A 27,483-nucleotide genomic window follows, 5' to 3' on the forward strand; every position below is an offset into this window, starting at 1 on the left:
CGGCGCTATTTATCGCGAAGGCGCGCATTTATTTAACCAGCCTGACATTTTCAGTCTCCTGCGTTAAGCACGCGCTCGAGTTGAGGCGGCAAACGGTCGATTATCTGGGACGAAATCGCACATCTCGCAGGAACGTTTTTGATTTTGCAATTTCGCGTTATTGTTATGCCTAAATTGGCGAGAGTGCCGAGTTTAAAGAGACACGGCTATTCACATAATATACAATGTATATCCATTTCTAGAGCGAATACGCGTTGTAAGAGGTATACATTGCAGTATATCGGGTTATGGACCGCATTTGTCTCGCGTGATTGTTACGTGCGCGGCTTTGACATAAGCGCGGCTTTTGTAAATATGCAATTCGCAGCCTCGTATAATTTGCATCCCAGAATTTCGGGCGAACCTCTGTAGTCACACACGCCGAGTTTAATAATTTAACGTCGACATTGTCCGAAAGTAATTTCCAATATTTTTTAATCGAAGGTAGTTATTACGTATTTTATTTTGTCTCTGCAAATGCGCCAGTTATTTCAATATTCGCTGTTTGACTTTATATGTATAAAAATTAGTCTAAAATTTATACGGTTGAAGCCATGCTATTTCCAATTTATTTGTTGATAATAAATGCGAGAACAATTTCCCGGCGCACTCTCGATTTGATTAATGTGTTGTATCGAACGTTTTGAATTTGTTAAAAAAATTGTATACCCTTCGACATTACATTTCAATTGCAATTATCCATGAGAATAAATTAAAGAGTAATATATATTCGTTGCTGTAATATCGCGTGCAAAGGGCACGAGTTTGGATTGAAATAAAAATGTAAAATAAACGTCATAGGCGTCACAGGACGTGGAAAAAGCAGGCGGGGGAAAAAATTGACGCGGTGAAGAGAAGTGAATACGTTCAAGTCTAAATCTACACTTTATATGTACGATGCACGGTCGTGTATCCCAGCCAGCAGTGCTCTTGCTTCTGGCTCTATCGATTTAGGACGACTCTACCTAACCGCGACAACCAGTCGGCTGGTACACACGGTATCTCTTCCGCATTGTCTTTTATTAAACTCTACCTACGTACCGTCGCGAAGAACCTAGGCCGGTCTATGTCGTTCATGCCTAATCGTCGTCTTTCCGAAGATTAACCGCGTTCTTCGCTTCATTTTATTTCGTTACGTCTCGCGTCCGTTGGCGAAGCTTGCGCGGAGTCGGAGATAAACCAGTGGTCAGTTTGTACTTTGAAAAAGATTAATATTTCACGGTATACGAATCGAATCGGTGTAGGTTAACTTTAATCGAGGATGATTCACTTTTTATTTTTCCTTCCCTTTTACGTTTTGTCGTTTCTCAATTTGTAAAGAGGTTGTAAAGAGTTCTAATGAGATTTAATCGACTACAGCTCTATGCATGGCCGATTCTTATTACAGCTCGTTATCAAGTTGCACGTGCAATTTCTGTGTGCAGGCCGTCCTCGGCGTGATGAAGCACGCGCCAGGAGAGATGGCACGAAAGTACGCGAAACTGTCCTTGACGCGCCTATCGATTTTCCTGAGTGTCTTATTTAAGAGCAAAAACGATTCCAGACTCAGAAACTCGCTTTTTCTATAATCCCGCCGGTTGTTGAACTTTCTATTTCCGCACAATATGCATATTACGTTCTAGCAGCAACAAAATGTAACAGCGCAATGCTTCTCATAAAAATTTTAAAGCTTCTGTAGGAGGCGTAAAATTAAAACTCTTCAATTCAATTCAAATAAACTAACCGGTAAATTATTATATTATTAATTCAATATTTAGTTGTCAGAGATAATTTTTTTTTTATAAGAAATAGTGAAATTAAAATAATTTCTTTTACCTCTTCGTGTAAAATAGTATAATGAATATTTTAATATTTAATAAAGAAAAGGGCTCTTGCTAATTTCACGTTACAATATTATTTTGAATGGCACGCTTTCGGTTTTTAGTCAATCAAATTACGTTGTCAAAAAGTTTTTTCGAGACACTTAAATATCTATGATCTCGATTGCGTGCTGCGATGCTCGGCCACGAACTTCCCCTGACTATCTACGTAAACGAGAAGGAGTTATGCGGGCGTCCTTAATACACACACATATATATAGACTTATATATAATCCCTCTTGCCTCGAATAATAACGGAATAACGAAGAGCCGAAGTGGAGAGACGCGACGCCTACGCGCACGATATTGTGCTGGCAAAGTCAATGAGATGTAATTGACTGATTCAGATGTAATAGGGCGTACCTATGTTGGATCCCGACGAAGATCGAGTCGCGCAATCCAAAATCGAGAGCGAGATTACGTCACTTTACCGATTCGCAATTCGTCGCCACCGCATAATAATGTTACGTAATCGGGCCTACAATGTTCAGCGAACGTGTTATACCTGCCTCGAAGTATATGGTTGAGAAGAATGAAGATTCCTGCGAGACTACGGCGCGAGTATAATTACGCGTTCAAATGCAATACGACCGTGACTGTCCACGACGATTTTTTTATGGAGGGGAAAAAAAAGAAAAAGAACAAAAAAAGAGACGATTAAAGGATGTGTGTTTTATTATGGATTTGAGAATAAAAGCGGTTGTCCCTTTATCACAACGTCGAGAAATTGTTAAGAAATAGCCTGCGCCATTTTGCGATAAGAAGCCCACTCATTTTTTATTATTAATATGAAGCGGATGTTAGTGACGTAAAAGCGACGCGATGTTAGGATGTGACAGTAAAATTGACGTCAAAGTCGAATAATGTCTCACGCGATATCGACCGATATCTCACTTCTTCAATCATCAATGAATTGCGTCACATCACCTGTCGCCGTAGCAAAATGTCAAGTGAGGATAAGTCTTTTTGGTAAAACGATTAGATTTTCGCGCACCAACTTGGAAATGTGTCATTCGATGCGGAAAATTTCTTTACGCGGAGGAAATGTACGGCACCGAGATCATTTCGATTCAGGGTTAATTTCATTCTAACGAGGTCAGAGTGTACACGTTCCGGAAGATCGAATGATTAGGGACAATAGAGAATCGGATGTGAGAAGTCAAGTGTTCGGCTCGAGACGAAGTTCGTTCGATCGAGACGAAAGAATTCTTCATTTTTACGCTTAAATTACGTTAATTTCGGGATCGTAAATATTATGGAATTTTATTTTACGAAAAGTAAGTCGATGGTCTATATTGTTTCATAATTATTTCTACTGTCGTCTTCTTTTATCTTTACTTGTTACACGTGTATATTGAATTGGGAACGGTAATTTGTCTTAATGACTTTTGCACGGTGCAAAACAATTATTAATTTGCAAGTAGAAACGTGATATAATACGCTTTGCATCGATGAATTTGACAAACGACGTTAAATGAATAATGACATAATAATATCAATAATATTACCCTATTTTCCTCTCGCGTATACATGTATACGTAATAAATGAAGCAAAATAAACGCAAAGTGTTTTATTTCGTATTTGTTCTATCAAGTTTTATTCACGATTTTATGTCATTTGATAATTCTTTTCTTTTTCTTTTTTTTTTTTTTTTTTTTTTTTTTGCTCTGAAAAGTTTCGGGTTCTTAAGAATTTTCTTCTTAATTTGACGTTGGAATTACGAAACACCTTTTTAACGAGATAAACACCGCTAGATTTAAACGTTTTAATAAATAATTAGTAGGGACATGATGAAACCTGTTTGTGATCTTTAAATTTACAACTACCTTTTAAAAATATTATTATTATTAGCTCGTTAGTAAAAGCTACTTATTACATTTCTTAACATTTTAATTATATTTAATATAATATTGTAAAACACGTTGATATATTTTTTTGTTTGTTTTATATTCTTGCGTTGTACGAACAATTTGTTATAACTCGTATAATCCGAGGTAACTTTATGTAACATTGATGCTATTGTAATGCAAGAACAGTTAGGATTGATCAGTCAAAGTCACTTGAATGAAATCGTAATGCTGTTGGTGCAACAGATCCGTAAACAAACTTGCGATTTACGCCTCATGTACACGTGGACGTTCGTTTTCCCGCGTCGATCCACGCGAGAAGCGTGATCTAGAGTTGTACAACAACACGGGGGATGGGAGCTTTTTATTTGGACCGTGGTTATGATCTTACTTACTCGGGAAATCAGGCGGGGAGTAGCGATCTCTCGCAGGAACGTTTTTCTTTTTTCGCTTCCCTCTTGACTAATTCGCGCCGAGAAATTCCTTTCAGCAGAGAGAGGGTGTCCTTCGCCGAGGGTGCCGGTAAGATGAAAATAGTCGAGGAGATTGGTCGATTCGTCTGTTTTTCTTCACGATCGAAAGCCCGGCGCGTCGATAGGGGTGCGAGCAGATTATCGAGATACACGTTGATTCTCGTCGAAGAGTTATCTGGGGTGAATGTTTCCGCGGCATCGCACTCGACGCGAAATTACGTACTCCCTACGTACGCATGATCACCGTGTTCTTCCACCTTTCTCAATTAATTTTTAGCAATGCTTTTCTACGAGTCTTAGCAGTCTAGTCGTTGGTAAATGGATAGTCGACGATCGACCGTCACCACCCGCGTCGCTTGGTCGACTAACTGGTTTGACTGGACTGCCTCTACCTCCACTCGTGCCTCCCCGTACACTCGGAGATTTTATTCCATCCCCACCAGAATCTGCCGGGTTTCCCCTTACCGACAAACCCCTATCCGTGACACCCACTCGCGATCCGACGTAGATGCTCGGGGGTGCGTGAACGTTGAGGGTGAACGCAAGCCTAGTCGTTGACCACGTAATTGATAGTTGACCGTATCATCCAAAGATCAATTAAAGGTCTGTTCCTCGTGACAAAAATAATTGTCTAAAAAGAGCAATATTGACTCAACGTCATTAACGTCTTATTGACAGTCGATGCTGTCACCTGGATAATTAAAGAGTTTTTTGTTAAAGCACAACTATTTTACGGTACAATAATTTCGCCTTAAATTCACGATCGTGCACTGTAATTTTATGTAATTAGTAAGGCTATATCATGCACCCCTGAAATTATGTCGTAAGATTCATTTTTCATACATTTATACTTCATTATACTTATTTTCACACGAATAGATATTATATCTATTTAATATCCGTGATTATCTTGCTTTGAGAGGTAAAATATTAACTAAAAAATAAATTACATACATACGTATACAACTTTGAATTTTGTTTTTACGGTAGAAGTTTTAAGTTTAGAATTTCTCTGTTACTTGAAGCAAGTCTTTTATACAACTAATGGCTGTACCCAATTTAAGTAGTCAAGGTACTTACAGGCAAATTCTCGTTATCTATAGAGATATGAGAAGACTTGCATTTCCAACTTTGTTCAAGGCTGAAAGTTTCACAATGTGCCAACATTTGAAAAGTTTCACCTGTATCGTGAAAAGTTTCAAAATTTCCTATGCCAGTTAGTAAAGAATTCCTTGCTTCTAATTTATTTTTTACACAAAAATTATCTAAGATTTTTTAAATGCATGTTATACATATATAATATGTGTATGCGATAGTTAAATTATATTTAACGATATATTTATTTTTTCTCGATAATGGTTTTTTTTTTTTTTACTCATTCAAATCACCTTAAATAAAGTTAGGAATATTCCATTTTCGAAATTGCAATATGATTGATAGAAATACGTTACGTCAAAGTTTTGAAAACGGTGCACTAACTTTACGAAGATGTAATATAGGATATAAGGAAATTTTCCTACGTCAACTACGTTCTTATCGCGCGAAAAATTTTCCTTGTTCGCGGACAAACTCGTTTTCAAGTTTATGTTCAAGGTTACGAACGAAATAGCGTCGTACTTACGTCACGAGCATCGATTCGCGGACATTGACCCACCTAATTCCGCGCGATTGCAAGCATGTATCATCGTCGGTTTCGTGAGCAGGCAGCTCGCTAATCCGTGAGTCGAACACGCGAATTAAAAGACCTTGCCTGGGCACACCTCGCATAAATTTTTTACGGCGATTATTATTGTCGAAAAAAATGCTTTTCAATGGTCGGCTTGCCCACTTTTTCCCTCAACGTCGGAGCTTTAATATGATTGACCGGACGTAGTCGACCCTAGTCCATTTATAGTCATTTCTTTTTCTCGGATACAATCTATCGATTACCATTTCAGGCTGTTAAAGCTTCGAGATACTAGTGGGCAGCAGTAACATATCCACCCAATTGCCCCGTGTGGATTTTCCGTAACATTCTTTCTCTTCCTGTCTCTCTCTTTTTTTTTTTTTTTTAAATATATATATGTATATTGTCGCTAATTAAAAAGCACCGCGAACCGCACTAACGATTCACCGTGTTCTAATCAAACTCGACGTGAAAAAGTTTCGTTCACGCACAGCATTGAACGTCTGTAAAGTTAGCCCTTTATTTTTTAATAAAAAAAAATAAAAAAAAAAAAATTTGAGTTTAGATGAAATTAATTCTTCAACATTGGTCAGCTGTTCGCTTGTATTTTGCATCGCGATAAAAGCGACTGTGCAGTACTATATTGTACTTAATAACAGTTTGATTTACTAAAAATATATACGCATTTGTCTCGATTATGACTCAACTGTGAAACAGTGTAGTAATAAAAACCTAAAAACGTTAAGGAAACCTACGTGGCCAAAATAGATGAGACGTTTAATGCCGTTGATGTGCCCTCTTTCCATAATAATTAACTTTCAATCGCAATAGCTCAATCAATTCAATGTCGGCTATATCGCTTGAAATATTCTTGAATATTTAAACACGAGGAGATTACATAATTTGTAATCTTCTGATATATTAACGAGTCAATAAAAGCGTGACATGGCAAACTGTTGACACGCGGAATTAATCTATAAGCGACACACGGCGCTGCAAACTGCGTTGCCACTCTCATCGATCACGACTACTTATACAGGTGTAGCTGTATACACGCTCATACGGGCGTAGCATATTATTGCCAATTTATCAAGTGCTACTCCTCCTTCATATTGAACTAGACAGCAAACAGATTTAATCTTAGCCGGAAACAACGAACACACATGGCTGTTGAATGGATGAAACAAATCAAAATTCAATTCAATCGAAAAACTGCTCTTCTGTATTTTATATACTTGACGTAAATTAAAAATAAATTTAAAACATATATGTTTAACCAGCGAATATTATAACTAAAAAAAAAAAAAAGAAAAATCTGTAAATGATGGAAAAAAAAGTTGTAATTAAATTCACGTTATTATTGAAAATTGGTTTAGAGTTTCATCGAGAAAAATTGATTTCGATCGCGTTACCAATTATCAGACATCTCGAACGTACGTGACTCGCGTCGTTTTCTCGGCGATGCCATCCGCGCAAATCAGTCATCGGTTTTAATAAACCTCGTCTCTAGAGATGTCTGCACGCAATTGCTCGTGTAACAGGCAATATTTCAGCACGGTCGGATTACAGGTAGTGGAATCGTGTCGGAAGTAATAGTCGGCGGACGCGCGTGAAGAGTATACCGATCGTTGGGGACCGTTGACCACCGGCCAGACTCTCAGGAGATCGAATCTCAATTTGGCAGAAATGAAATTTCTTGCAGCCGCTTTGCGCGTAGGTGCTCGTGAATTCGCGAAACATCGGATATCTTGCACATTTTCAATAATACATTTGCGCTTTCCATTGCTGTTTATTGCCGTTTTATTTTTCACGCGGCCAAAAATATATGTATACCTATAGGTACATATAATATATTATACACAAACACAATTTTTTTTTTTTAATTTTCGGTTTTAGGTAGTTTGAGAACCGCGTCTTACTAAAAAATTAGAAAAATTGTATGCCATTGAATTGCCGTCGTAAAAATAAATGCATAATAAATTGCGATATTACGTTGCAACGTTTTACGTATACAAAAAGAAAAAAAAAGGAAAATGGAAATTAATTGTAATTTCATGGTATATTAGTTTAATTTCATCAAATCTATTTTATTGCATTACATTTTACAGGAATACATTAAAAATAATAAGTATACGTGTACGAAAAATATGTAAGAAAATTTTCTATTACTCGGAAATTAGTAATAATTTACTTAACATTATCTATTTGCATTTCCCAAACTTCGTCGTCAGAGCTTTTCGGTAATAATTTCTCACAGAAGCTACGGAAGGAATACTGCTTTTCGCTCTTTAATACAATTTTGTTCTCTAATGTCTTGATTAAAATGAAAGATGGCGAATCTGTGACATTTATTAAGTGACTTACTTAACAAATTTGAAGCAGTCGCGGAATATTTGCTCGAAGCAAAATTATGTTACCCTCGAAAATACAGCTTTCGCTCTTTAATTATTTACACGTGCTCGGATAAACGATAAGTCGTTCTATTTCTTCCTGTAAGGGGTTGGATAATCGGTGAGGAGGCTACCGGTGGAAACTATCGCCCCCGGTCCTCCTAGAATGCCACCTTTATTGGCAAACCAGCCGTTACCACCCAAGAAACCGGCAGGTTCTAATCGGTTCGTGTAGAAACCAGAGTCGTTCGGACCCAAAAAGTGCAGCAGGCCAGGTGCGTTTAGTTGCTTCGCTGTCACATTTTGCAGCACATTGATCCCCAGGTTGTTTAGAACTTCTTTCAATTGTAACAGACGATCTTGCAGGAACGATTGTGGCGAGAATTGTATTTTTTGCACCAGTGGCGTCAGGAACCATGACAATGGACCTGGTTTTGTCGTGGAGTTTTCCTTTAACTTGTCGAAACAATTGCATTTATATTAGTATTTTTTTTCTTTTTTTTTTAGAGTACATTATAGGCGATATAAAATTAAATTATAAAAGATATATTTTTTTTTTTAATTACAAAATTAATTACATTTGAAAATATTTGCGATGCTGCGAGAATTTATTTACGAAAATGTTATTTTCTAATTATAATTATTAATTTATAAAAGAATGCTTACTAATTGTACGGTAGTATCGATGGTACCAGCTGCCGAGTTTGTAGTATCAGTTAGTGCGGTCGCTTTTATTGAGGCCTCGTTAGTCGGCAAAGCAGAATCTTCCGATTCAAATGGATTTTTTTGGAGATCTGCGTTATCATGATCGATTTCATTGATGGATTCATCAATCGATATATTCAGCGGTTTCGCCTGTGCTATTCCAACCTTTAGAAATTTTCATTTATTTCCATTACTGTGCGATAATATGTTATTGAAGAGTCAGCTATTTATAGATACTTATTACTTATTAAACGTATAAAGAATATATAAAATTAAAAAAAAAAAATTTAAGAAAGTAACACAAGACAAAAATATATAAAAATATATTTAAAAAAATTTTATTAAAAGAATAGAATAAAAATGTTAAGAAAATCTTTTTAATTCTTAAATGTCTTTGTTGTTGAGATTTACGGGCTTAATATCTTACCGTCGTAAGTAATAAGCACATAAATTTTGTCACTTTTGTCATCATTAGATGGAATATTGTGGCAAGATAGCTCCGGCACAAACGTTCTACGTAACTTATCCGTACGATGTGGAGTATACCGGTTAGACTTTACGAGCAACACATCGTATATATACTTAACTCCGTTTATATATGCCGTCTTATATGTAATGAGCTGAATATAATCATATAAGGGCGCCCACATACGTGTTATAACGGCAGACATGAAATCGCAATCGTGAATTTCGTTGAGAAACAAATCGCGAAGAGAAATGCTCCCGTTATTGCGCGGTACGTAGTCCCAGTTCCAATTTCAATGAAAATAAACAAACGTAAAACGTGCCTGCTCATTGCTCGATCATTAAATCTGAATATTAATTACGGCGCGATAATTTAATCCTTGGTCTTTTATTACGTTAGAATAAACTTTTTGCTTGAAGTAAAAAATATATTTAATTTCTCTAACGTAGGTAAGAAGTATGAGAATGTAATTCATTTTTAGAATCTTTGCGAAGAAAAGTAGCTTAATGAATTTTTATCAAGTATATATTTGACGATCTCGAAATTATTTTACGTTAATAAAGTGTAATCTTCTATAAGATAACTATATTTTCGAAGTTGCAAACAGAACGATACGTGAGTCGTTCGAAAAACCGGTTGAGTCATTTTTCTTGATTGTTCTGGGACAAAGTTCTGTGACCGACTCTCCTTGAAAGAGCTGTTTCGACCGAGAAATTTTATTCTTATTGGATCATTCTCGTGAAATCGTTATGAAGGTCAAAACTTTATGGATTCGTGGCTAATTTAAAGTAGAAGCAACATGTTTATCTGAGATGATTTTTAAAGGAAAAAATTCTTACGTTATAATAAAATGATAAAAGAAACAATATTTATACGTTTTTTAGTTAGAAATAGGTAAATACGATATTGTTACTTGAAAGTCTCGCGAAATTTTTTTGTGTTGACCTCACTGTGCTTAAATCGGTTTTTCATCGAAGTCGCTCACTTGGAAAAAAATTGACTCTATGCCATAAAGGAAAAGTTCGAACGTCAAAATGCAATAAAAAAAAAAAAAAAATGAAAAAAGCGATGCTGTCGTTGGTCAGAGTGGAGTGATTGAGTTATTAAACCTCGAAGTTGATTAAAACGGAAAATGGAAGAAGCGAATATAGCTATGGGAATAACTGGATTATAGATCAGGGATAGTAATATGTACATACGCGTGCAGAATGCGTATTTCCATTACGTAAAAGTATTTATTAAAAATTGTATATTTATTATCTGTGATTTTTGCAAAATTTTATAAATATTTGATTAATTTTAAATGGAAAATCTTAACACTTTTATATCTTCGGTCGGGATGTAATGTTGATTTAGATAAATTATTCCAACGATCCATTTATAAGAGTTTGATGTATGCACGGGGTCCCCGTATATAAATCGTATATTTCAATTAAAGAGAGATCGGGGACGAATGCATAGCGGGAAGTACGTCAGCTTGAAACGTGGATGGCATACGGATGATGGCTTAGTTTAGGCATCATGCTGTGATTTACCCATCGACACCAATAAACATCGGCTCGCGGCCACATGTGCACCTAGCCGGCTCGTCACGCAATTAACGATCCTGTATAGGGACCCGCTCGTTTACATACGCGATCGCGTAAGAGTGTGGAGGTGTGCGGCGCCGAGGACGACCTGGGACCGTTATGAGTCTTTTCGAGACCAGTCTTGTCCCAACGGCTGTCCGCGAGCCTCGACACAATCGGTGAAAATCGTGAATCTCTTGGCAAATTGTCTTAAATATTCTTACAATATAAAAATAATTCAATTGTTTAATTTTGTTTCTGAATAATCTTTGAATTATCTACGAATATCTTTAATTTTTTTTTTAATTTAAAATTTTTTAAGACCAGTGTTCACGATTTTGACATTTAAACTTGTACATTTCTTAAAGTGATTCTTGCCATTGAATAAGCTTATGTCGCAGACTGATTTGTGAATTTTTATTAACAATAAGTGTTTATCTGAACAAGTGGAAATTATTTTGGATTGATAGAAAAGATAATATCTCGTGAGTCATGAAGATATTATGTAGTCTAATGGTGCTAATGATTTTCCGGCAGGCAAGTAATATTTAATATAATATCGTGTTATTTAATTTTAAACTCTTAATATTTAACATTCAGTCCAATACATAATTTGAGCAACAGTTAATGTTCTACGAGGAATGTAAATTTTAATTATTAACTAAATTTGTAAATTTAATTTTGACTCAATTTTGTAGTGCATTAAATATTGATAGTAATAATATTCTTACCTAGTTTATGTTTAATGTGAAATATTTTGTTTAAACATGCGTTTATATATAGCCATAATCGAGACTAACGGCTCAGACTACATTTATTCGCGTGCTTTGGCGGAAATGTTAATTAAAATTCCACATTGCTTCAGGCTATTGCCGGAATCGTTAGGAAACCGCCGGCCTTTTCAACACCAGTATATTCGAATTCGTATCTCCCCGCTGCCATGCAGGTAAATTATTGTGCGTGATTAGTAAATTTGATAAGAATATCTGAACTTTAACGTAACAGAACAAGATATTCGTTAAAGTAGTATAATATAATACACAAATTCTGTATTGTAAATTTATTTTTATATCTTTATTAATTTACTGAAACGTTCGTGTACATCAGGTTAAAGATAATGATACGTAATATTGACGAGGTCAGTCTATTTATACCCATTTGTATGATTTATTTCTGAATCAGGTGATTTTTCACGCGGTTGATCAATTAAAGTTGCTTCAAGTGGAAGAAATATCGCAGATAGAGTTAACAACTTCTTCGTCGATATCGACGACCCAGTCGTTAAAAGATCAGAAACTGCAATCGACGACACCTGAGGGAATTTACATAATTTCAACTTCCACGACCGCGAAAGTCCATGACGGAAGGACAGAAATTCCCACGGCGTCGACTTCGACTCTAACGAGTAACGTATCGAATCAAGGATCGTCCAAGATTTATGACGACTCGATAGAAACGACATCTCAATATTTAACCATCTCGAGCATTGTGACCGATAGTTATCATAAAGAGACACCCGAGATAAACGAAGAGACGACGGAAAAAAATTACGAATCACCGGCCACTCCGGAAACGAATCACGAATTACCGGAGGCCACGCAGGAGAGCCAAGAATCGAATCAAGAAGTTTCGGAGGAGAGTGAAGAAAAATCTTCGACTACCGTGCGCTTTTCTGAACAAGTTTCCAAAACTTCGCGACGCGATAATACATTCCGGCGACAATCGGCACAGATCTCTGTTACTCAAGTATCAAATGATCAAAAGACGAAAGAACCAACCATTGACAGTGTTGTGAGTAAAATCCACGGGATCGTGAAAACAACTACGTCTTTGTTTAACGATGACTTCGATGACGACGAGTCGAAGAGCGTAGAAACATCGATTGAAAAATCAGAGAAAATTGAGGACGAGGAAGAAGAAACTAGGTAATAATATATTATTAATTAACAAAAATAATTTCATAATTATTTTATTTAAATCTAAAAATACTACATTTCTTTTAAATTAATTAAATATAAATGTATTTAACATGATGTAATTATTGTGACTTTAAAAAATCGAAACGATACAAGAGTGCAGAAGTACCGACTAGGTCTTTAAAAAGTATTGATAAAAAGCACGGTATTTAACAAGGTTTTCTTTTGCCGTCGTCAGATTTTGTTTATTAGGTGAGAGAGTGGCTCAAGTACCGCGTCCAAGTTTGTATCACTACTTAAGGCGTTCCAAACTGCCACCAAGGCCTTCTCTTCAACAACTGGCGAACCTTTACGACGCTCTAAGCAAAGACGCGCGGAAACAGGGTTTTGCGCGTTTTGCTGGCTATACGGAAGACGTTTTAAAGATCTTACACTCATCTGCCGAGGGTGGGGTCGGACCGCAGCTGAAGCAGCTGCTGGAGAAGGTAGTAGAGCGGAACGAGCTCACGAGGGATGATGCAAAGACGAGAACGTCACAGGCGCTGCGTGATCTCGACGATCCTGCTAGTGCGCTCAATAAGGATCTGAGACTTCTCTTACCGTTACGCTACACGCTCTAATTTCTTTGAAACAGTTGCAAATCTTTTTAACTTTTAGAAACAAAGATATAAAAACTGTAATGGAAAAAATTAATTTTTTTTTAAATTAAATTAAATTAAATTAATAATATAAATAATAATAGAAAGATACATTTTCTAAACGTTTTTATTAAATAAATGTAAATAAAAGTTTTGGAAATGCGTATTTATAATGTCTTAATGAATAAAATTTTATTAATATCATCGTTAGACATATCTTTCATAAATGTGTATAATTCTAATTTATCTAAATAAAAAAAGAATCTCTAATCTTTTTATTACACCTTTAGGTGTTGGATAATTTTAATGATGATAATAGTAATGATATGATATTGGTTCTTCTTTGTACCACTTGGAAATGATTTTTATTGCTACGTCAATGGTATTACCTGAAAAGAGACCGAATATAACGTATTAGATTGCTAAATGTAATAAAAGATGATTAATATAACATTCGCGGAAAGTGTATAAAGTAAAAATACCTTTCGTTTCCGTTGGATAATATTTCGTAGAAAAAGTAAATGGCTGTTCGACTTCGCGAAATATTCTATCATTAATCTCGCTGATGTTGAGTTTGATTCTTTGGACTAGTGATTTCTCAAGAGCTTTCAGAAAAAGCTCCCATCTGGGCTTAAAATAGTCTGCCATTACACCCGACCATTGTTTGTTAGCATAGTCCCTGATCTCGCCATTCGGGCCCCACAAAGTAATTTGATTTCTTGCATTATATTCGTGCAAGCGTCTCTCTTCGTCGTTATCAGCTATATCTTTCGCCTGGGCTAACCAAGTGCCCAACAAGAAATTATTTCCCGATGCCAAAATAGATTCGAGATCGTCAAATAATTCTAATAGAGTGTTCGCAGAGAATCTATACAAGTACGAGATTTAATTATACAACAGTAATTATGCGCTGATTATACAAAACGTTTTAGCACTCAATCTAAGTATCGTAAGATATTGCTTTTAATTTATTAATTAGTTTAAGAACTTTTTTCCATTTTTAATCTCTAGTAAAAAGAAATGCAAATTATTAATATTTAACTCAAGAATTGTGTTTTAATAAATTAAAAAAAAAAAATATTACGTCTATACGTACAATACGAAAATATTGAAATTTAATAACACTCACTTGAAAGCAGTGACATTTTTTTTATTGTAACAATCTAACACAGTCATGTAGATTTCGTCGGCCTTTAATTGGAGAGCTTGTCTGGTTATGTCAACCACGTCGTGCCTGTAGAGAGTATTATTTCCTCTGCCATATCTCGCTTTTAGAAACACGTTCCACATGGAATAAAAATGTTTTCGATCGTACCAGACCTACGTAAAAGAAAAAAATTATTTCGTAATTGTTTTAATATTATTATAACGTGCAATTCAAGTAACATAATTGATTTAAATATTATTTTTTTTTTTTTGTCGTCCGATAATTTTTACCAATTTTCACCGCACTGATGGAAATCCAATTATACAATTCTTTTTAATTATAAATCAATTATAATTATTAATTCAATGTATACGTTTACCCATGGTAAAATATTTAAACTCGGCCGTCTGGTAATAACGTAATGCCCTCTGATTCTTTCCGTGCCGATAAAATTATACACCGTTCTGCCGAGGTATCGCCAAGCATTCACCGCGTATTCATTCCATGCGCCGTATCTTCGTGTGGCATAGCTCTCGAACCTGCCGATCAATGATTTATTTGTCGCATTAATTTAATCGATCAAATGAGCTTAAGAAGCTTTTCGCGTAACCTCGCTTTAATCGCGGATTAGAAACCCAACTCCGTCGATAGATTATCGAGACACGATAAAGGTATAAAATAACGTTAGAAAATTTCTTCAACGATAACCAGTCGTTGTGTATTTAATATCTTTTTATTACGTATGATTCGTAATTCTTACCAATTGTCGAGGTCCACGGGCTCGTGACGGTACGCCATTTCGTTCATTAGTTCATAAATTACATAATTCTGATTGATACCTTCGGGTGTCAGACCGGTTCCCACCATGGTACTATCATTCATATTTCTCGCGTCAAATGTGCGCTGAAATAAATAACGATAATTCTGCATTTTTATCTTTTTTTTCTTTCTTTTTTTTTTTTTTTTTTAATTCGTTATTTTAAATGCTGCGTGAGCAAATCTGATGCTTTAAAATTTTAATTTGCACGTCAAATACATTTTTTGTTTTGTCAAAGATAAAATGGAAAGAAAAATATATGCAAAGAAATATACATTTCTAATATACCTGATTAATAATTTGCGCGGAGCCGAACATTCCCAAAGTGCCGCCAAAATTATGCAGCATGCACCAAATAAATGGCTGGCCGTAATATGATTCGAATCGATCGTATTGTGGAAATTGCTCCGATTGTAGATCCAAAACCAGCATTCGTCCCTGTCATTGATTTTAGTATAGTTTAAAGTAATGTAAATTTTTACGACGCAGAAAGATATTCGGATTATTAGATTTTTTTTTTGGGGCGTTATATATATATTTATCGATTTATTAATATTCTGGACTTACCGTGGGTACTGAGGTCAAGAAGGCTCTCACTCTGGACTTTGTCCAAAACATATTGTCATGCACGAACAGCCAACCTTGCATTAACCTAGAAAAGTCATACTGTACTTGATGCAGATAAATGATTCTTTTATATGCATACGTATACATACACGCGTTCAATTAATATCGGTGCTAAAAAAAAAGAAAACAAGTTAACCACCTTTTTTCTTCACATGATTTATCTACTTACCATATTGCTTTAGAGTCGATCACATTTATGGCCGAGAAAATCGAATGGCCAACGTTTCTCAAATATGTAAGTTCGTTATTGCCGGGTAAGTTTTCATTAAAAGTGTCGCAATTATAAATATGATCGGTATCAAATTCCTCGATGTACTGCAATAATAAAATTTCACATTCGTATTTAATCATTTATCGAAGAAATTTTAACTTACCATTCGAAGGAATTTGTATCCAATCGTGTGGAATAACGGATCCGTCGGTTCCAGCAGATAGGGACTGAAAATAACAATTATAATAAATTAAGAATTTAATTAAAAAAAAAATTTTTTTGTAGTTTAATTTAATATACATGTGTATGTATATTTTTTATGCAATAGATGAATAGATAATAAATATAAAAGTATTCTGTTTCTAAAACTTGAAATAAATACGAAAAATTTTTTTAAATAAAATTACTATTGAAAGAGAGAAAATAGTATGAGAATGCGGTACCAGCAATATTTGTCTTGGAATTTATTCCACGGATCGATTTTTGTCATATTAGCATTCGGAAAAAGTCTGGCGAAAGCTCGCGGTACGTGACCGGCAAATGCCGGTAATACTGGAACGATTCCGAGGTTCCTCATTCGTTGAAGAATCTGATGCTGCAAACGTATGGTACGATTGTGCCAGTTTGTTGATAACGGTCCGCCAAAGCCACGAATATTTCCCATCCTTGCCCTGCGTTATTGCAAAAAGTCGTGCATTTTATGACGCGTATACGCAATACCGTGTAAGGAATTTTGCGGAATACTTTTAAATATTTGACCATGGTAAAAAAGCAGGTCCGCCCAAATGCTCGTCGATCTCTTCTTTCGTTAGATTCAGTTCTTGATAGAGCCTTTGCCAGATCGCCTCTTGGGCAGTAAAAGCGAGGGCGAGATTAATTCCATTAAGAGCCATCCAATCGATATTTTTCTCCCATTGCTGCCACTGCCACCAGGTCGAACTGTACCCCACGGTGCATACATTCTGATAATATCTGAATCTGCAAAGTAACGGAGTAACGCAAATACACACCCTTACAAGTAAATATACCCGATTATCACAAATTAAATATTGCGCGTTTTCACCTATCGTTCGATGTAATTTTAACGCGTACTTCTGGCAGAGTCTTCGGCAGCTTAACTTGCGTGCCGTCCCACGATATATGAACGTTGCAATAATTTTTCAAGTAATAATTTAAGCCCCATGTGATCGCGACCCCGGAAGTGCCGCGAATTTCAATCTCGCCTAGAGGATTTTTTGTTACCTATCGAAAGAAAAGAAAAATAAATCGCACGCTAATGACGAATTATTTTAAAAATAAATATTCGCGAGCAAACAACCGTTGCACTTGAGAATAGGACACTCTACCTTGAAAGTATCTTTGCCAACAGGTCCTAAATCAGTATCTAGAATCGTAATAAACATCTTAGAAATTTCTTTGCCCAGCAATCTTTCCGCGACATCTTTAGCTGCCTTTTCCTGAACTTCCGGCGATGCACGTGGTTTTATATGCCCTAAAGTATCCTGAAACACTACGTACACTTTTAGATATCGTTTATTTTTAACGTTACCTTGCGCAAATAAATTAATTTCGTTTTTAACGACGATCGAATAACTTATGCGATGACATAAACACGTTGCAGAATTTTGTGGTTGTGTTTTATATTTTACAAAATTTTACTTTGACTTTTATATTAAAATTAATAAAGATCCATAGTATTTACCGTCAAATTTGAGGCAATGATTGGAAAATATAAGCAATCCAAATATTATAAATAGTCGCAACCACGATGTTGTTATATCCATTTTGATCAACTTCAGTATATCAACTAAACCAACGTATGAAAGTGGAGTCGCCTAGAGATCTGTGTTGATACATATTATCATCCCTACTCTTACTGTAGCTTTCTTATCTTATGATGCCTTTAATCATATAATGTCTGTCTGTCTGTCTCTCAATGATATAATGATGCAGTTACATTTATTAATTCCATGATGCATATATATTTTTTAAACGTTATTGCAAAAATGCGATTTAATAATAATGGTATAACGAGTTATTTGAAAAAGAAAATTTATTATTTTACTTTTGAGCGATATCATCGTTGATAACTAATTTTATTATAATAAGATGTTAACTGTTATTTATTTTTGCGCCTGGCGATACGTTCACGTAGAGAATCACTAGGATTAGAATCACAAAGAAGAAAACAGATGACCTAAACTAGGAAGATAGTAATCCGGGAAGGTATCGTCTTCTTTTTGTGCTTGTTCCAGGGTACTGAATCCCGAGCCAACTAAAAGCTTTTTAAATCCGCACAGTGTGGCAAATTTCATGTCCTGATTAGCTCTATAATTACATTTGTAAATCTATTTAAAAAACTAATTCTGTGATAGAAAATATTCAAAAATAATCTCACGGTTGTAATATACAAATACAAATAGAAGTTTATTTTGTTGCGTAATTTTTACTTACGTGTCACCGATGAACAAACATCTTTGTGGGTTCGTTACGTTGCATTTTTCGACGAGAAAATTATTTAAATTTTGACTAGGTTTGCCGCATTCACTCGGCTTTCGTTCGCTCATCGTACTAATAAGATCCATCAATGGTCCCGGACCTGAAGATACGAAAGTAATATTTTTTTTTTATTTAATTAAAAAAAAAATTTTTAATGCGCGTGTGCATTAATTAATTTTTTTCTACCTTACCTAAGATTTTAATTAGAGGTGACGATTGTATTAGTAACCATCTATCTGTTGCCCCAGTTAAGTACAGTACATCTTTACGTTTGAGACACGATATAGCCAGCGCTAACATTGACCAATTGCAATTTGCACTAAAATCGACAATAACTGCTTTAACAGATGGTCTATCTAAGACCTGTTTTAAAGTTGCAATTATATCAGTGTTGATAACCTTTGGCTACAAAACAAAAAGATTATCTGTAGTATATTTCGTTTGCAACTCTATTAAAATTATTGTAAAATGAACAAAATCGATTTATTGACAATGAGCGAAAAAAGAAAAATTTTTAACACATTGATCTCTACATTATTTTACTCGCGTAAAATAGATTTTATAGATAGATTTCATAAAACAGATTGAAAATAATTAATCTACTTACTTGTTCTACTAATTGAATTCCTGCTTCCGTCAAGTATTGTCGAGCCACATCCGATACGATAGCGAATGCTTCGCCACGAAAATTTACTTTCTTCAAGTTCCAAATAATTGCTTTGGTGGGATTTATTATATTATCCTGTGTAATGCTACTGATTAATACGTAAAAATTATAAAGTAATCAGACATTTATAATACTGTACTAAAATACTTACGGTAGTTGTATTAAACCCAGCATGTCGCATATCGTTACAATATTTTTCTACCGTCTTCGTGGTGTTATTCGTGATAAGATACACTTGTTTTCCCAGATTTTGCAATTTTTCTAAAGATTCAGGAGCACCTTTGACAGGTTTATTAAGGTCCCATATAACTCCTAAAAAATAGATATATTAGAAATATTATCGAGTGAAATGTTTTAAAGAATCATTCTTTATGTAACATGTGATAAGATAAGCTATCTTTTCAGGTTAAAACTTATAATTTTTAATCCATGAATTTGTGTACAATTTTTTTTTTATAAATTCAATTACAATATACATTTAAAATTGATTATTATTATTTTTTTTTTAATTGTTACACCTTTTGTTATATTTAATGCTGATTTGTTTGTTTCGTGACCGACTTTAAAATACAATTGAAAAAGACTCGGTTAAAATTAGAACATTTCATTTAATAATTAAATTCAATTATATTTAATTATATTTAATTATATTTAAAGATAAATTTTGAATCTTTAACCTCAACATTAATGATTATTATTGGAATTTTATCGCTCACCGTCGATGTCACTCATCACTATGTCAAATGACATTAAAAACTCTTGCATTTGATCAGCCGAAAACATAATAATATCCTTCGTTTCAGACATGGTAGATAACGATTGTAAACACGCACGGTCGGCTTTAATTTCTATGAATCTTATCTTGTTAAAAATTCGAAACTTTCTGAGCAATTAAACGCGCTGGAGCTCCTGTTAAGCACTGCTGCACTCTACGACGGACTGCTTTCCGTCTGATAAGAACAACGCTTATTGAATGCTCAGTCTTTTTGATAAGATTGTTTGATAACCTTGCCTATGTAAACCTTTACACGTAACGCACTCATACGTAGAAAACTTTTGTGTTATTTACGTCCGCGGCTTACACGACGTAGAACGTATGTATTCCGAACGTCAGCACCGTTCATCTCGCGATCACGTTTAACTATTTTAGCATTTGCGCATGCTCCAATAATGGTAGCCGTGAATCGCTGTATAATAGATAAGAACGTGAAAAGATCATAGGAGGTACACGTACGAGAGAGAAAGAGAACGAGAGAAAATATATTATTACTATCCCGATAACGTTGCCAAAAATGTATTTATATTTAATTTGATAACGTACACGTTAAAAAAATTTTTTTAATTTATTATTTTGTACACATCTTATTTACAATTTTATAAATTTCTAACATATTGTTATCCTCGCTTCGCCATTGTTACTGACGATCTACATAGATCACGTCCTCGCTTACGTATGCAGTCTTAAAACTTCGTTGAAAACAGCGGATGTACTACGACATTCGTTTCTTTGTGCGAAAATATTTAAATTCATTTAAACAACCTTTAAAACTTTGTGCTAGTGAGCGTAACAGTAGGTGCAACTAATTCTAAGAGGAGCAAGTGTTGCAGTATTAAATATAAATACTATCGAGATCCATGCAGCTTTCCTCTCTTTCTCTTTCCTTTCCATTCTTTTATTTCTCAATTTCATATTTGGGGGATAAAATATGGACGTAAATAACAATCGAACACCTTTGGATTAATAGAATTTCAATTTATTAAGTTTCTCTTTTCCCTAGCCCTCAGTGTGTCTTGATTCTCATTTACAAAGGTATTATATAGCTGTAGTGATGGTAAATTATAATTGGCAATAATAATATTAATAATAATAATAATGATAATCGCAATTATAATAATCGGTAATTACAATGACAAGTTATAATAATACTAAAGTAAATAATGGCGTCGCATTAATATGGACAATCGGATCGTACGTTTAATCGTCGTCTTCATCTTTCGACGTATGGAAATCGTCAATTTCGCATCCGTTAGCTCGGGCTTTTTACCAACGAAAGAAGGGACACCTTACGTATTCACAGCGATAAGGGGAAATCACTAAGTGACAAATTTATTATTTATTTATAACCTTGACTAGACAAGAGATGAACCCCATTATACTCCTACAAGGCGTAAATTCGCCGCACAGCAATTTCGTAGGCTATCGGGTTAACATGGTTGTATGTACATAGAAACATTCGTCGCGCGACAAGCGTAGAAGCGTGAAGAATGTCACCGTGATCGACGCGCGTGGATTTTATAAAATATTTGAACGAACCATTAATTTCAACGTAACGTGCTTAATCACTAAAAAATTATTTACTTCGCGACGCACTATAACGGAAATGGGAATTAATAGAAACAGTTAGCTCTCGAAATGTAAAGTAATAATCCTTTTAACCGTTCTTTTAACTTTTTAGCGTCGAAATTGAATAAGCAATCTTCTTTTTTTTTTTTTTGCATTAATTGGTGACGATTACGACACGCTTTTTCACAAAACGTTGTTAAGACACCCAGGGTCTAATAAATTCACAATTTATCCGTATGTCTTTTGTAAATTACCGCTTCACCGCGCATCAAGCCCGATAATTGTTTTATGTAGATGCAATTTACAACATCCCAAGCCGGCCAAGGAAATTTTATTTTGCCAGAAGAGATTCGTTTAACGTAGAGAGAGAGAGATGGGAGAAGGGAGGAGGCTTGAGATCGGTTAGCTCTGATAAAGCCTTGCTTTGATGATATGACGGACAATTGTCAGCAAGGTCGACTGTCAACTAGCCGACAAATTCATATTATTTGTGAGCATAAGGACTATCTCGTCACAATCGAAACTATATGACTGTCTTAATATATTTTTGAATTTTTATTTAAAAATTACATTTCGTTATGTGCAAATTAGTTTAAATAATTTAAGATTAGTAAGTAAAAATTATTAATTTTGATCATATGGATCGTATCTAACAGATTTTTACGAAATTATTTGCAATTATAATTTTGTTAAGTTAACTTTTGTTTTTTTTTTTGTTTTTTTGTTTTTTTACATTTCAGAATAATATTAAATTTGTCGAGACGTTTTCGTATTTTTCACGCCACCTTTTCTTTTCTCTGTTCCTCCTTCTTTTTCGAAACATTATTACCAAATTAATTGGTGTAAGAGTAACATAGTTCCCTTTTTGAGTGTATCTTCGCTTCGTCTTTATTTATATGGTTATCCACGATAATTATTGATTATAGATAATTGTCGCGATAATTGTATAAAGATGGCAACGACATATACTTGATACAGTACAGACTAGAACACAATGCGCGCACCATTTGTTCTCGTGTAGACAGATTTTTCTTCCTCTCAATATTTAAATAAAATTATATATTATTAATCTAAATATATTACATTATATATCTTTATAATGGAACGATCGGTCAAAAATTTATTATCGATTTACGCAACTTGTACTGAATATTCATTGATCTTAGCGCGAGCTCAATTATATTTCAGATACGCGTATTTTGTGAAAGTGATAGGAAAGTGAACGAGGAATAGTAGTACCCGACAGTTAGATTCCTCCGCATTCCACAAAAAGGGCTTACTGGTAGTCGTTGTAGTAGTAATTCGTGGTACTGATTAAGTATACTATTAATCAAACGTAACAGCATCGTTTAATACCTATTAAATAGTTATGAAATTCCGAACGCTTTCGATTACTGTTCACATTTAACAGTCTTGACAATCGTGACTATTGAAACTGTTATCGATTGCGTAGAGCTTATTTCGTAATCAAAGTAATCATAGTAACATCTACTCTTGCACTGATAGTAATATTGATTGAGGCACGCTTAAAGCTTTTACTAGGCTGCACAAATGACTTGAGTTTATCACCGTGAGGTGAAAGGCGAACGGATCAATTTTTCCTTTGAAAAGTATTCACTCTTTATTTATGTATAAAGCCGATCTCTTAAGGAAAAATCTATCTTCGTTATACTTCTGTCTAACTTTCAAAGTGGATCGATTAATAAAATATCTTTTTTTTTTCCTTTTTTTTTTTTTTTTGTTTTGTTTGATTTTTATGTCATTGATTAGGCTGCGGCCAAAGATTATATCATTATACATAGAACATATTTAGTAGATTTGCACAATTTTTAGAACAATCTTATTCTTTTTTTTTTTTTTTACATAACGCAGGGTTGAACTTTTGAAGAGCATATTTGTCAATGTCAAGCTCAAGGAATTAAGCTCCGAGATATGCAATAATGAACGTTATATGTATATATAGAAAATCACTATGATACGCGAGTTTGATTTTGTCTAACGACTTCCTGATTTTAGATACCGATTTATTTATCGATCTGTCTACTTGATTCATCGGTCTAAAAATATCACCTTACTAAATGAATTTATAAACTGCTAATCTTGAAGAGGCCGGCATATTCTCAAGTGTTTTCTCATTATGTGAAATCCACATTTGATATATGTTTACAGTCAAAATTATTTTTTTTTTTTATATAGAATTGACACAAACATTTGATTAATGTTTTTAAAACTTTAAAATTTTTTATGTTGATAATTTTATTATTTTTTAATATAATGACATTAACAGTTGTTCATTTTGCACGTATAATTTTTTTTTTTCTTACAAAAAATCGCCTTTGATTAATTATGGTATACAAAAACCGTATAAGGTCTCGCAATTGTACAAAAAGTTTTCATGCATCTGTTTACTTTAGTGAGATTTTACTTGGCCTTTTTATTTCGTGGAATAAAGGTATATTGTTTCTCGAATATATTTTTTAAATGCACATTTTTTTTTTTTTGACAAGAAATTTATCTCTGTATTATTTAATTTATTGACTTTATGCAGCATTAATTGTTCAATTGTTGTCCACCGTCAATTATCATTTACAATCATTGGCATTTTGAAAATCCTTCACCGTTTATACTTACACGTATATTGATAATACATTAACGATCGTAAGTCACATGTCTTCTTACATTGTAGACAATTACATTATTCGAAGGGCATAAAGCAAAAGGAATAGTTATTTTTCTCTGTGATTAGGATTTACTTCGAGGAAAGATAACAGTAAAATAGTTGAACAAAAATTTTAATTAAAGCCAATTATAGTAAAAAGTTAATATCTTAAAGTATATCAAATTTGCAAGTGTGTGTAGAATAACTTATGATATGTTTAATAAATTACAGTTATTAAGGCTTAAGAATATGTCAATGATATGAAGGAAACTGACTGCACAGTTAAATGGCGATATGATAAATCATGAAATTATGATAATTATATGTAAAACTATAACATTACAAATTTATAAAATTACGAATTGTGCCATAAATTACTTAAACATTTAAATCATAGTATACTTGAGTGGAAATTGAGCCTAATCGTTATCTAATGACTAGCTAGCCAATCTGTGATTTATCTCGTCGCTGTCTAGAGAAACTGTCCAGCACTGAGCCAGAAATTTAACGCTCAAATTGTCTAAGTACTAGACAATTATTACTATTTAATAACGAGCTTGAAAAGCTAGATATGTAAACGTTTTTCGCCGCGTACGCGCGAAAAACGTTTAGATATTTAGCTTTTCATGCTCGTTATTAATCAATAATAATTGTTTCGCTACATGGCCCGTGCTGGACAGTGACTATACAGATACTAGATAATTTTTTTTTTTTAATGACACAACCTCACTTTTTAAATCCTATACAGTAATAGCTAGACGCTAGTTAGATAGTCACTAGATAACAAATACTTCCTTACAAATTATGGCTAGTATCAAGTTAGCCACTAGCTAAGGAATATATCTAATCTGCGCGATCTAATCGCTAGCTGCAAAATCAGAATAGCTAAACGAATTTCCACTCGGGATAATAGAACAAATTTTATGATACATCGATTGTATCCCCAAACAATATTCTTCAAAAAATTGATTATGTTATTAATTGATAATTAAAATATAAATTTCTTTTTTAATGACATACTGTAAGAGGAACACAAATTAAAATTTAAGTTTAAACTTACTTATGCCCTTCGTGATAAACGTTAGTTGCACGCATATTGCGCCATCCAAAACGGAAAGTTTTTCTTTCTTTTTTTTTTTATCAAAAAAAAGAAGTTTTACAGAAAATGTAGCCAGAACGTAAACGACATTGTTATACGAAATAGCAGAACATCGGCAATGATTTAGCGCCTCTTTTTTTCTATCCTCCCCTTTTCCCATCGTTTGCTCCGTACGTAAATTCGTACGATTTAGTTTTCTTTTACCTCGTGTGTAATAGCTAAGAGCATACGATTTATTGTTATCGATCGTTTCGCGCACGCGCGCGTTCTGATGTATGTGTACGTGTTGCGTATTTAATTAATTATAGTGTGCGCGTGTATAATTATATTTGTTACATATACGCGCACACTGTAATTAATTTATATACATATATATGTCGTTCCTATGTGGTACTATAACATTACAGGACTATATACAATCAGAGTAACAGCGTTATTTATTGTTATCATTATATTATTATTATTAATACTAATAATGTTATTATATTATTATAATAATTATTATGCTATTCCTGTCATTTTCTTCTAGCCTAAGCCTTCTTTTTTTCAATAGATCGGCGTATCTGCATTATTCCGCTATGTCGCTCATGCATATGTACAAGTGCTTAAGGCGCAGAGCACAACTCGTTATATCCCATTGTGTTAGATTTTGTCAGTGGAATCAGATGGAAGTTCAAGATTGTATAACTTAGGCCGGTATTCTTTTTTTATTATCGCAATTAAGTTTCCGTCGCGCGTTCACGTACAAATGTTTGTTGCAGAGGAATTAATTTTTTATTTGATTTTATTTCATGCGCTTTACGAAGACACTCTATCTCATTGGATCTTGTACGTTCATTGAAAAAGATCTATTACTAAGAAAAAATGTTTAAGTGGAAATACTTTTTAAGAAAATAAGACTTGTCGGTTCTGCTGACAATTTTATCAGTCTTTTTCGACTGTTTCAATTCCGAAAGAACTTGATCTTGGGACATAATGAGTCACCTCCAATTTTCAATCGTGTCTTTATGTGTGTCTTCATATGTAAGTTTCGTGTGTCGCCGTCACTCCTATACCCCCCCCCCCCGCTTCGTCTGAACGCATCAAAGTCACGTTGTGCCTTTTCACTCTCATCGTCCCTTTCTCTTTCGGAAATTGCAAATATTCCGATAAATTTTTTGACTTCGTTAATTACCAAAATGTGTATAATTGTAAAATGTGATTTTTATTCTTTCTTAAGATTATGTTTTGAATGTTTAATTTAATTTTTCTAAGTTTGTTTCGATGAATTCCTCATTAGAATCGCAATGTTATAAAAGTTACAGAGCATACAAAATTCTTAGTAGGAATTTAAATGACACTTGACCAAAAATAGGAAATAAAATATTGAAGCGTTTTCTTTACATAAAAAGCAGAAAAAAATTTTTGGATAAACAGAGCATTAAATTAATGACAAATTAAATATCTTAAACAGAAGTCAATAAAGATAATTATTTTGCCTGCACAAAAATCTATTTCGTTATCGAACCATTAAAGAATAAAAGCTCGTGACAAATAATGGTCCCTTATGTTAAACCTTTACGAAGTAGCTCGGATTAAAATAATTTAAAATATAATTAAATAATTAAAGCCTATATTGATAAATTTACACTTTTTGACAAGATAAGAGTAAATCGTATTCCAAATTGGCAGCATTTTTTAAACTTCTAAACGTACAATATAGTATTGTCGTGAATAGCGTAGCTAACTGAAATTTAATATAGCGCCTTTCTACATTTTTTTAAAGATTCTCTGGATATATATTATAATTTTTAATTACTTTATCGCAAAGTTATGAGATATAGACTTGACAACTGGACATCTCGT

At 34.1% G+C, this 27,483-nt stretch overlaps 5 protein-coding genes across 10 annotated transcripts in view; 1 reads left to right on the forward strand and 4 right to left on the reverse strand.

Moving 5' to 3' along the window:
• Positions 1–4,890, reverse strand: part of LOC139113800 (calcium/calmodulin-dependent protein kinase kinase 1) — a 51,339-nt gene extending 46,449 nt beyond the window's left edge. Inside the window, exon 1 of the mRNA XM_070675213.1 lies at positions 4,142–4,890. The gene's annotated coding sequence lies outside the window, so the exon portion shown is untranslated. The remainder of the gene's footprint in view (positions 1–4,141) is intronic.
• Naglu (N-acetyl-alpha-glucosaminidase) overlaps positions 1–18,325 on the reverse strand; it is a 68,454-nt gene extending 50,129 nt beyond the window's left edge. Inside the window, exons 1-14 of one of the 6 annotated variants that reach the window (XM_070675214.1) lie at positions 18,073–18,274; positions 17,717–17,880; positions 17,434–17,612; positions 17,130–17,348; positions 16,814–17,041; positions 16,534–16,597; positions 16,329–16,474; positions 16,100–16,184; positions 15,821–15,970; positions 15,476–15,618; positions 15,095–15,254; positions 14,698–14,888; positions 14,051–14,436; positions 13,678–13,957 (exon numbers count right to left, since the gene is read on the reverse strand). In XM_070675214.1, coding sequence (XP_070531315.1) covers positions 13,872–13,957; positions 14,051–14,436; positions 14,698–14,888; positions 15,095–15,254; positions 15,476–15,618; positions 15,821–15,970; positions 16,100–16,184; positions 16,329–16,474; positions 16,534–16,597; positions 16,814–17,041; positions 17,130–17,348; positions 17,434–17,612; positions 17,717–17,880; positions 18,073–18,154 — 2,283 coding nt within the window. In that variant the 5' untranslated portion in view covers positions 18,155–18,274 and the 3' untranslated portion in view covers positions 13,678–13,871. Of the gene's footprint in view, positions 1–13,677; positions 14,437–14,697; positions 14,889–15,094; positions 15,255–15,475; positions 15,619–15,820; positions 15,971–16,092; positions 16,271–16,328; positions 16,475–16,533; positions 16,598–16,813; positions 17,042–17,114; positions 17,349–17,433; positions 17,613–17,716 lie in introns of those variants that run through there. The other 5 variants (XM_070675215.1, XM_070675217.1, XM_070675218.1 and 2 more) reach the window with 5 other exon arrangements.
• LOC139101397 (uncharacterized) lies at positions 8,193–9,154 on the reverse strand (the record flags this gene model as incomplete). Its single annotated transcript, XM_070654515.1, has 2 exons — positions 8,193–8,731; positions 8,942–9,154. Coding segments are annotated over 2 exons (579 nt in total), but the record flags the coding sequence as incomplete, so codon positions are not given.
• Impe3 (Ecdysone-inducible gene E3) lies at positions 9,140–13,689 on the forward strand. Its single transcript, XM_070675227.1, has 4 exons — positions 9,140–11,551; positions 11,880–11,960; positions 12,197–12,939; positions 13,169–13,689. The coding sequence occupies exons 1-4, from the start codon at positions 11,507–11,509 to the stop codon at positions 13,548–13,550; spliced, it is 1,251 nt and encodes a 416-aa protein (XP_070531328.1). The 5' UTR covers positions 9,140–11,506; the 3' UTR covers positions 13,551–13,689.
• An 80-nt stretch (positions 18,326–18,405) lies between the features above and the next one.
• Positions 18,406–26,698, reverse strand: LOC139113809 (glycerol-3-phosphate phosphatase). The gene is made up of 6 exons (XM_070675230.1): positions 20,253–26,698; positions 19,688–19,848; positions 19,477–19,611; positions 19,061–19,274; positions 18,825–18,969; positions 18,406–18,698 (listed from the first exon to the last, which is right to left on the reverse strand). Exons 1-6 carry the CDS (start codon positions 20,341–20,343, stop codon positions 18,545–18,547), a joined length of 900 nt encoding a protein of 299 aa, XP_070531331.1. The 5' UTR covers positions 20,344–26,698; the 3' UTR covers positions 18,406–18,544.
• Between the last annotated feature and the right edge of the window lie 785 nt (positions 26,699–27,483).

Source organism: Cardiocondyla obscurior, linkage group LG03, assembly GCF_019399895.1.
Source record: "Cardiocondyla obscurior isolate alpha-2009 linkage group LG03, Cobs3.1, whole genome shotgun sequence".
Classification (NCBI taxonomy): Eukaryota; Metazoa; Arthropoda; class Insecta; order Hymenoptera; family Formicidae; genus Cardiocondyla; species Cardiocondyla obscurior.

Bases quoted from the DNA above. Each gene is read 5' to 3' on its own strand.
- Impe3 (XM_070675227.1), top strand. From the start codon at position 11,507: ATGAAGATATTATGTAGTCTAATGGTGCTAATGATTTTCCGGCAG. The intron at 11,552-11,879 runs GCAAGTAATATT...ACATTGCTTCAG, and splicing joins TGCTAATGATTTTCCGGCAG to GCTATTGCCGGAATCGTTAG. The intron at 12,940-13,168 runs GTAATAATATAT...TGCCGTCGTCAG, and splicing joins GACGAGGAAGAAGAAACTAG to ATTTTGTTTATTAGGTGAGA.
- LOC139113809 (XM_070675230.1), bottom strand. From the start codon at position 20,343: ATGTCTGAAACGAAGGATATTATTATGTTTTCGGCTGATCAAATGCAA. The intron at 19,849-20,252 runs GTGAGCGATAAA...TCTATTTTTTAG, and splicing joins AGTGATGAGTGACATCGACG to GAGTTATATGGGACCTTAAT. The intron at 18,699-18,824 runs GTAAGTAAAAAT...ATGTAATTATAG, and splicing joins TGTTTGTTCATCGGTGACAC to AGCTAATCAGGACATGAAAT.